A 10,923-nucleotide genomic window follows, 5' to 3' on the forward strand; every position below is an offset into this window, starting at 1 on the left:
CCAGAAACTTGCACTCCTTTGCCTTCAATCACTGCGGCATAATACAGCCAATCTATTAAAATTTTAAAAATCACAAACTTACAATATGAAGAATTCTGAACTTCCACTGTTTTTGCCCTCTAAACTGTAGTTAGGAATTTTAAACAGTGCGGCAGGGGAGGGCTCAACCTACCCGATCCATTTTTCCCAATGCATTCTAGTAGATCCAGTCCTCCGTGCTGGCCATATTTTCGCTGTTGTGGTGGATCTTTGGACATGTATTTTGTGCTATTTGACAATCACTGTCAAAGGGGAAGTAACTGGTGTGGGGGGGGCTTGGAAAGCCCGTTTAATGAGTACTAAGGTATGTCCCCAGGATTGGTCGACTTCACAAATGTTAGAAAATGTAAACAGTAGGAGATGGCAACACCTGGCCTGCATGCATCGGTCTTCCAAATGTATTCTGGTACATACAGCACACAATAGTGCATAGGCATTGACTGGAAATGCCTGAGATATCGGTCACATGAATGTGGGGAAAATTGTGTTTTTTCCCCATGCTTTGACATTTGTAGGGTGTTCTTGGTAAGAGAATGGGTTAGAATCCATGCCGACCACAAAACCCTAGATTCTCCTGGATTTAAAATTCTTTTAAATGCTCAGGTTCTGTATCAATCCCTAGGTGATGGCTGACCTCTGGACCAGTTTTGCAGCCATTCTCCTAATAAAGAAGAAATTGGGTGTTATTACGTGTAGTTTTGACATTTACAGGGCATTCTGGGTATGACAACATAGTGGAATCCATGTGAGTCTCACCACCCTAGATTTCCCGTGTGTCTGTAGTATTGAGAAAATAGGGTTGGTAATGGTAGTGCTCTGTGGGTACCAGATCACCCAGAGCCCTAGTAGTAAAGCCATCCTCGTCATCTTCAATGACAAGGGAAAGGGAACTGGGATTTACTTGAGCAGTATTGACCTATTGGGCTGCAGAGGCTGGTTAAAGGTGTCATTTTGCCCCCCACCCCACCGAGGGTGGTGCCAAGAGAGGTCAGTGGTTCCTCACCTCATTCCTTTTTTTTTTTTTCCGGCAGTCAGGGTCCTGTCTTTGAGTTTGTGGTTAATACGACAACCTGTCTCACGAGAGGAGGCAGAAAGAATCTTGGACCTGAAGAATTAAAGAGGAGCGTCTGATGTCAGGACGGGGGGTGCACCCCCATTACCCTTTTTTTTGTGCAATTTCTTTTCCTATTTTGTCTTGTGTACTGTTTGCCAATTGGTGTGGGGTTTAAAACGTTTACCATATGCCTACCAACCCCACGGGAATTCAGAAAGCCTAAAAATCAACCAAGAAGATAAGTTAAAAACGGAATGTGGTGCATGACTTGTGCAGCCTGTCATTGGGTTCCACCTTTCCGTTCTTGCATCAGTCTTTTTGCCCCTTTAGGGCACTTTCAGTTTTACTGCCCCAAGGGGGCAGAATCCCACTTGACACCAGGGCATAGTGTCCAAAAAAGGATGTGAGGTACTGGCCTCTCATTGCTGTGGGCCACACCCTGAGGCATATGATTATCTTTCTGACCCCCAACAGTAGAATAGGTGTTTATCACTTCTTTGTCTGCCCTTATGTCAAAACTGCCCCTAAGAAAATTTCAATTTTCCTCTCTTGCCATGGGGGATGTCTGTATTTGGACTTTGGCTAAAGGCGCGCAGAAAAAATCTTGGTACAGGCGTGTGGCAGGGCAGCTCAATGCCCGGAAGGCCCGGCTTCCACTCAAATAATCTTATACTGGTAACTGTTGCTCTGTCTGTGGATAGATCAACTGGGGATAAACTTTCAAGTGAACCCTTTTTTGGGGGTGGGGGGGTTGGGGTTGAAAGATGGTTTGTGTCTGGTAGTATGGAGGGAGGGTGTGATTCCTTATGCTTGCACTGGACAGATCCAAACCTTATTACCTTTTAAAAAATCTGCTGATGTCTAATGGACTTGTCTGCTCCTGGGGCGGACCGACTGAAGGAAATCCCCACCAAATCTTCCTCCATAGGTGGGCAGAAAGATTAACTTGGACCTGGTGGTGGTGAGCGGGTCTGATGCCAGGTCGCTCCAGTCCGCCACCTGATTTTTTATTTTTTTAAATGTTCTTCTTTGCCCTTTGCCCAGTGGGTTTTCTGGCACCCAGATGATCAGAAAGATGAGCCATGGAAAGAGGGTGGGCGAGAGGGCGGCGTGATGCAAGGCTAAGAGTGTTGAGATCCAGGTAAACCACACTATCCTGGACTTCCCTGTGGTTATTCTTCTAAAATGTTTTGGGTCAGTAGGTTTTTCTGTGTGCTGGGCGACTCTGGGCGAGATACTGCAGCCACCCTCTTAGAAAATGCAAGAAAAATGTATATTTTTTAGTCCTATCCATTACATTTGCAGGACATTCTGTTTAAGAAAATATACTGGGATACGTGTAAGCCATAGAATCCAGGATATCCCTTGGTCTCTGTTTAGAATGCCCAGTCTTGGTAGGGTCTGTGGGTGCCTGCCAATCCCAGGCCTGAATAGTGTGGTCGTTCTCCATGGACAGAGAGACAACTTTGGGTGTTTTTGTAGATGGTTGACATTTGCACTGCATTCTGTGTAAGAAACAGTAGTGGCATCCACACACACACCCCCCCCCCTCTGTCCTGGATTCCGTACGTTGTCTGGTTTTCAGAAATGTCTGGGTTTTGTAGATTCACTGGGTGCCAGCTCACCCAAGGCCAAAATACTACAGCTACCCACATCCCCAGAAACATTCTAATTAAAAGAAAAAATCTTTTTTTTTTTTCCCATGCTGCATTTTAGTGACTTTCCTGTATTCAGTGATAGTCCAGCCCACACAATCATAGCACTATTTGTATTGCATGAGAAGGATTTTCTATACAACTTTACTTGGACTATATCCCTTTCTTCTTAGTGTGCTACAAGTTACGCCAGCTACCTAATATGCTCTTATTTATGGATAACTCTGCACCCACTACACTGACTTTTGCCTCCAGTTCGGATGATTACCTCGCTACTTTTACGATATGTGGGTCAAAATATTGACATATTGATATTAATTAACTGCTAGTGTGCTTTTTACCACAACTAGAGAGAATAGTTAGCCACATCCCTATCGTTATTATTCACAAATAGCCATATTTGTGTTGATTCATGTGCATAGCCTTCCCTTTTCACATTCAGTAACATAGATTTATGAGGACTGTGCCAACTTCAGCTTTTCACATTTGGAGCACTCTTCTTCTCAGTGCATCCCAGATTTGCGCTATCACTTTTTGCCTTTTAACCTCTTGGATACTATTGACGTGACATCCTTGTCTCGAGTAATACAAGCCCAGCGCTATTGACAGGGAGGTCACAACAGAATGCCAATGACAAGGAATATACCTCTGGTGATCAACAGCGAGATTCCCGTTTTTAGGTCTCGTCTGAGCCAGCGCTTTAGCGCTGCTCTGGCGAGAGCTTTAGTAAACGGGGGGATTTGGAAGTGCAAACTAGTGCTTTTCAGGCCTCCAAATGCAGTGCATGTGCGCCGGGTGCGCGCACCATTTGGCAGCCTGCCTGATCATTTCGCGGCCGCTTTGATGTCCTCAGTGAGCCGCGCGGCCACTGAGAACATCAAAGCGGCCGCGAAAGTGCACACCATTTGCCAGCCTGCGTGCCTCTCTCCCCTTAGAGGGTGCGACGTGCCCTAGCCCATCCCTTATCCTACTTCCTGTTTGTTCTTTCTTACATGTGCTTGTAGCTCATCGGCTGTCTCATGTGGAGAGCATCAAATCAAGTTACTGTTTGCTTTAAATAGAACGAGGTATCAGATAAACACTAGAATGAATAGTGAAGTAGAATCCATCGCGCTACTTTTAAGAATTTCTTTGTTTCCGTAATGCCTCGAATTCGCAGCCTTGCCAAATGAATATTGCACTGCACAATGCTGAATAGCATCTAAATATAGCACCACATCCAGAGCAGTCCCCTGGAATGCGATGCTGGGGTGTGTGGTAGGGACGCCATCCAGCAATATTTCTACCAAGGTTACTCAGCCATCTGTTTTACGTACAGCGAAAGTTACATTCCTTTGCAATTATGACATCTAGTGGCCAATGTAGGTTTTGGCATCATTTATTAGATGAATATTCGCAAGGGATGTTAGACTCCGGAACAGTACAGGAAGAACGATTCTCGCACTAGTAACTTCCCTGATCAGTACTAGAAATAGATTAATATACCCCAGGAACTAAACACGGCAGAGGGGTACTGGTCTTGAGGCTGGGAAAACTGGATCATAGAGACAGGCAGCTGCTGGGCTGCCTTGCTGATGTGTACTTCAGGATCTCATAATTTCACCACTACCTAATTACTCAAACGTCTCATTAGAGCTCCCTTACTCTTAATAGGACGCTTATCAGCAAGGCTGTTGTACCATTAATGGACGATAGCTGCACTTCTCATCGGGCATACCAATAGTAAATAGCCATAGCACTTCTCAACAGGTCTGTTAACGCAATGATAAAGAGTACCAACACTTCTCAACAGGCTTGTTCAACCAATAGTGAAGAGTTCCAGCACATCTAACCAGGTCTCTACAAGCAATAGTAAACATTATGAGCACTTCTAAGCAGGTTTTTAAAACTAATAGTGAAGATTACCAGCACTTCTCATCAGGTCTGTTATATCACAGGTGAAAAGTACTGGCAAATCTCAGCAGGCCTTTTAAAGCCATAGTAATGAGTGCAAGCACTTATAAGCAGGTCTATTAAAGCCATAGTGAAGAGTACCAGAACTTCTCAACCGGGTCTCTTAAAGCAATAGTAAACAGTACGAGCAATTCTGAGCAGGTTTGTTAAAACACTAGTGCAGAGTACTGGCACTTCTCATTAGGTCTGTTATATCAATAGTGAAGAGTAATGGCACTTCTCAGCAGGCCTCTTAAAGCAATAGTATTGAGTGCGAGCACTTATTAGCAGGCTTATTAAAGCAATAGTTAAGAGTTTCAGCACTTCTCAGCAGGTCTAATATATCAATAGCGAAGAGCTCTGGCTCTTCTGAGCAGGTCGGTTATACCAATACTGGGGTATCCAAGCACCTCTCACCAGGTTTAGTATACCAATATTAGATGGTCTCAGCATGTCTGTTAAACCAATGGCGAGGAGCCCCAGAATATCTCAGCAGGTATGTTACACCAGCAGTGAAGAATAAAAGCACTTTAGAGCAAGTATTTTATAGCAACAGTGGAGAGTACTAATGCTACTTTACAGGGCGGCCAGACCATTAATGGACAATATCAGCACTTCTCAGTAGGTTTCTTACACCAAATGCTGAGGATTGCTGGCACTTCGCATGAGTGCTTTATTAGCCACAATGAGAAGTACAAGGACTCCTCAGCAGGTCTGTTATAGCAGCAGTGAAGAGTCTCAGAACTTCTTAGCAGGTCTGTTCTACTAGTAGAGAAAAGTACGAGCAGTTCTCAGTAGGTCTGTTACAGCAATAGCGAAAGGTCCTGCCACTTATCAGCTCTATTATGCCAATAGTGAGGAGTACCAGAACTTCTCAGCTGGTACGTTCTAGCAACAGCAGAGAGTACCAGCACTTCTGAGCATCTCTGTTATACCAATAGTTGAGAGTACCAGTACTCCTTAACAGGTCCGTTATACCAGTAATGGATAAAACACTTGCTACCCAGTTGGGCTGTTATACTTGCAACAGGATATACCACATGTTCCCAGCAGAGCACTAATACAAATAATAGACAGTATCTGCACTTTAAAAAAAACAAAACTATTAATTTACATAGACTTGTAAAGCACAAACCGTGCTACAATGCTCTCTCTACCTCTTCCACTCCATCTATCACTCCCTTTGCTTTCATCTCTCTTTGTATCTCCTTCACTGTTTCTGTTCACTCTCTCTGCTTCCAATGTCTCGCTTGTTTAATACATCTGTCTTACCTCTGTCTCTCTCTCTCTCTCTCTCTCTCTCTCTCTCCCTATTTCACCATTCTCTACTTCTCCCTTGCCCTTCCTCTGTATAAGCCTCATCTCTCTACCTCATCTGCACCTCTTTTCTCTCTACTTCTCATATCTTTCCAGTTTTCATCCCACCGGCTCTACCTGCTTCTCTGCCTCGCTACTTTGTTTACTTGACCTGTCATTCTGTGCTTCACCTTTCTATTTGTGCTAACTCATTATAACTCACCTCTCTTCCTATCTTATTTCTCTCTAGACCTTGCCCCTCGGGTTGGCACCTTTTTTACCAGCCTACATTTAAAACTGCATGCCAAGCCTCTAAAAAACAAGCATTGGCATAGCCAATAGGTCTCGCCTTCGGGACATTGTAAGTTTTTAGCCATGCAACAGTTGATGTTATTGCACCAAGGATATTGTGCTGCATAACTAAATACTTATAAGGTCCCAAAAGCGAGACCTATTGGCTATGCCAATGCTTGTTTCATTTCAGATATGGCTGTTAAGAAAGCCCCAGGCTGTTTTTAGGTCTCGCCTGACCCAGCGCATGCGCTGGGTCAGGCGAGACATTTTGTGAGGGCTCCAAAAAGTGCTGCCAGGCCAGCCTAGAGCTACAGTGCATGTGCGCGGGCGCGCGTGTTGCGCTTTACCACGATTACTTTCACTTTCGCGGCCGCTTTGATGTTTGATCGCGATCACTTTCGCGGCCGCTTTGATGATCTCCGTGAGGCTTCAATAGATTGCAGCAGTTAAAACAAGCATTGGCATAGCCAATAGGTCTCGCTTTTGGGACCTTATAAGTGTTTAGTTATGCAACTGTTGCATGGATAAACACTTATAAGGTCCCAAAGGCGAGACCTATTGGTTCTGCCAATGCTTGTTTTTCCTGTAATCGCGATCAGCACGCATTATGCACTGATGGCATTACTGTAAAATTGAAACTGAAATGAGCTGGTCAGCTCCTTTTACTTTCACTTACATTGGTGTTCGGGGGGCATATCTTGGCCTACCCCGCCCCAGTGGTAGAGGTGTTGTTGGAAAGGGGAGAATCTCCCCATTCCATTGGTATCTTTCCCTGAGGTGATCCCTAAACAGGGATCCACTCCACTTTTTGTGAAGGGGAGTGGCCCCTTGGGAAATGCCAATGCTCCTCCGTCTCATCGTAAAAAAAAAAGGCTTTCTGCCCCTTCCCCTTGGGAGTGTGGGGGGGTTTAATTTGGGGGCTCGTCACCAATTTGTCTCCCCATGAAAGGAATGGAAAGCCCACTAGAGGCCGGGTATTCCAAGCAGAAGGGGTGAGAGGTGACTCACCCTGGCTTTGGACAAATCCCTGACCCCACAAGGAGCCTACTGTCTTTCTGCCACCCGCATCCTGTAGGTTTAAAAGTCCACTAGAATCCAGGCATTTTATTGTTTTTCCACACTTCCCACTGCAGCATAGAGCCATTTTCCCTCACCCATGAAAAGAACAGTAAAAGGTTTATGCGCCTCCCCTGGGCCTGATGCGGGTTTGCCCCAAATTTCTCCGGGGGCGGGTAGGATGCCGAAAACCCTCTAGGCGCCAAGTATTTTGAAATAGTGCCAAAATAATGGAGGGATCTAACCCTGCAATTGGGCCGTGCCCTCCACCTCTGAAGGAAGTGTTTCTGCTCCCCGCCCTACCCTTCTTCACCCCCGCGAGGCCAAATAGGAAATTTGTTTCAATTGTGGGCTTATTCATAATCTGCCTTTTGGGGCAGGAGGTGTAGGGGTGGCAGCAGTAGAAAGCAAATTAGGCACCAGGGGTTTTACTGTGGGACACAAAAACAGGTGGTGGTGTCCTACTCTGGTATTGGACTGTACCCCCACCGCAAAATGTGTAAAAGTCTTTCTGACCCTCTAGGGGTGAAGATGAGGGGGTTGTCCGAACTTGCTTCCTTTGGAGGGATGGAGGCACAAAGCCCTCTTAATTCCTGGGATTTTAAAATGGGGAAAGAAAGAAAATAAATGGGGGGGGGGGGGGCAGTACACCAGTGCATCTGGCCATGCCACCACTCCAGAAGGGGCAATAATCTTTCTGCGCCTCAATGAGCACGTAGGAGTAACACCGGACCGGAAAACAAGTCAATCTCAGTTACCACTTATTGATTTGTTAATAGCTGTAGCTTTTCAGCAAATATCAAAAAACTGGAAAGATTCCTCTAAATTGTCCTATTTAGCTTGGTGGTATGCTGTATGTCACAATCATCGCCTTGATACAGCACTCGTTCATCCTATCTCTCTTGCTACTAAACGTTCTCACCTTTGGGGCCCACTCACACAATTTCTAGACGATACCGTGAAGAAAACTCCTTTACCTGCTCCCTCACAACAAGAAGTGACCAAGCCTCGGTGACCTCCTATTGTTTATTTATAATTATGTTTAATTTATCATTTTCTATTATATATATCTATATATATATATATTTTTTTAAAATTTTAATTGTGTATTTTTGACATGTACTGTTATTTACGATTTCTGTGAACCTTTGCTTGTATTCATATCATCTTCTATATTATCCTTTTACTATTTTAATGGATATTATATATCGTTATTCTTTATTACACCTTCATGTATTTATGTATTAACAAATAACTGCATATGTGAAGTATGGTTTTTATGATCATAATAATCTTTCCAATAAACCTTTTCTTGAACTTAAAAAAAAAAAATGAGCACGTAGGAGGATTGCTGTGATTGGGGTGGGGGTTGCCCCTGATCTGCCCCTTGATGGGTAGAAAGCCTACTAGACACCAGCTCTGCCCTTATCGCCCACTCCTATAGCCCCAACAGTCTTCCTGCATACCTGAGCATCCCCGTCCCTCTGGCAAGCAAGAGGATATTTAAATTATTTTGCATGTAGTTTTCACATGTCAACTGCAAGAGTGGAGGAATTTCAAATTTCCTCTTACTTGCCATTCTGAATGTTGCCCTATTCAGTCCCAGGGGGCTTTGTATTTAGCATGCTTTTTAAGGACAGATACACTGTGCAACAACCTTTGGAAAAGACAGTAGGTATTGGTTGAATGTGCTAATACAGGCATATTAGCAATTTAGAGCATGGCACACAGAAGGGAGCTGTAAAGTAATTCTTGTATAGTTCAGTGCAAGCACTTAAGTGCAGATGGAAGGATAGTCCCCAACAGCCACTAACATTAGTTGCGAGAGTTCACTCTACCGGGCAGAGTCAAGAGGTGATTGTCTCCAGCCAGGGGCTGATTGAGACTGATCAAAGAGAGCGAATTGTTGATGGGGATGGACACACAATTCCATTCTTTGTTTATTATAAACCAGAATAGATTTGTTTGAACAGCTGTGCTGTCAAAGCCCAAACCTGAAAACTGGTAATTATTCAGACTTCTGTAATTAATTGTAGATTTGTTCACTCATATTTCCTCCTTGTAACGGATGACTGATATCTTTTCTTTTTTTCTTTAGGGCCATGAATTTTATAACCCTCAAAAGAAAAACTACATTTTCCTGCGTAATGCAGCAGAAGAGTTAAAGCCTCGAAACAAGAAGTAGAGAAGCCCGGTGTACAGTATGCTTTTGAAATCACTTTCTTTCCTATGGAAATCTGTTTTGGACCAGAAACGTGTAGTAGGTCTTGTAACTAATATCCACTGAAACGTATATCAGAACCCTATGGAAGGCACTGTAGATGTCGGATGTCGATATGTCGGTTGCTGGGAAAACACAGAACGTGTCACTTGTTCAGACTCTGCATTGTCACGAGCATCTTCTACATGAATTGTGGCTGATCTACCCTTGATGACACCAGGTGCAGATTATATTTGTGCAGATTTTAATGTGGAAGCTCCATATTTGCACATTGTAACTGTACTGTGCAAAACTGGTCGTAACTTGATTCTGTTGGTCCTCCCTTGGAATGCTGGGCAGTTACCCATGTAATTGATGTCACTATGTATTCTAATGCAGCAGTAGATCCATGTAATAAAACCAACCAACATCCAATGCAGACTTATTGTCTTGGCACTGAATTAATAGCACAGTCATGCAGTCCTCATGCCCTGTTTTTACAGTGCCTTTTTAATCACAGCACAAGTGCTTGAAAGGACCGCTTTTTTCTATTATTTTCCCGCAGACAGGAGTATTGTACTGTTGGTGGGAGAGCTGTAGCTGTGAGGTGTTAAAATACCTGCGAACTAAACCTGTTCTTTATTGTCTCTTATTCCGCTTTTCTTGTTTCTGTAACCCACCGAAAAGCAGCCAAACCTATATTTGTTTTCTCTTTTAGAAATGAACAGTGCTTACTCCTGTCAATAAGTGTTTGTGAAAGAGTCTGGGGTCAGCATGTTAAAAGATCTGCCTTAATGTATAAAAATGTATCTATAATGACATCTTAACGCTTATTCGTGGATTGTTTTTTAATAAAGACAAGCATTTTTGTAGACCACCTTGTGTGTACATTTTAATTTAAAATAGGTTGCAATAAATGGTGTTCACCGCTTTTGGAATACCCACTTAAGGTAGTATATGTACACGAATGCCTCACTGCCTCACCACCCTTTACACTGCTTATTATCGACTTCAAAATATTGCAGACGACATCATTCTACAGAGTGGTTGTCGTGGATTGGTGCAGGCACTGCTAACTTTAGACTAGACTGCTATACCCACTCAGGAGGGAAGAACTAGCTGTAAATAAATTAAAATCTGTTTACATGAAACACTGGAAAACACAAGGAACCAGAGAATGCGTTCCATAATTTGTTTTAGTTGAACCTCAATCTTCTTTGCCTTGTGTGGATAAAAGGGGAAACCACTAGGTGAACGGAAAAAACACACTGTTCTTTCCTTCTCTCTCAGTATTTCAAAACAAGTGGCAAAACACATTTAGAGCAGAATAAAATATCAAAGATCTTTGCATTTATTAACCAACAACCGAAATCTAAGTAAGACAACCTCTTGATGTG

The 10,923-nt window shown here is 43.5% G+C and overlaps 1 protein-coding gene across 1 annotated transcript in view; it reads left to right on the forward strand.

The window, feature by feature from the left end:
- RAE1 (ribonucleic acid export 1) overlaps positions 1–10,403 on the forward strand; it is a 116,760-nt gene extending 106,357 nt beyond the window's left edge. Inside the window, exon 12 of the mRNA XM_085619282.1 lies at positions 9,425–10,403. Within this exon, the coding sequence (XP_085475408.1) occupies positions 9,425–9,511 (87 nt within the window). The 3' untranslated portion in view covers positions 9,512–10,403. The remainder of the gene's footprint in view (positions 1–9,424) is intronic.
- The last annotated feature ends 520 nt before the right edge of the window (positions 10,404–10,923 follow it).

This window comes from Triturus cristatus, chromosome 7 (genome assembly GCF_964204655.1).
Source record: "Triturus cristatus chromosome 7, aTriCri1.1, whole genome shotgun sequence".
NCBI lineage: Eukaryota > Metazoa > Chordata > Amphibia > Caudata > Salamandridae > Triturus > Triturus cristatus.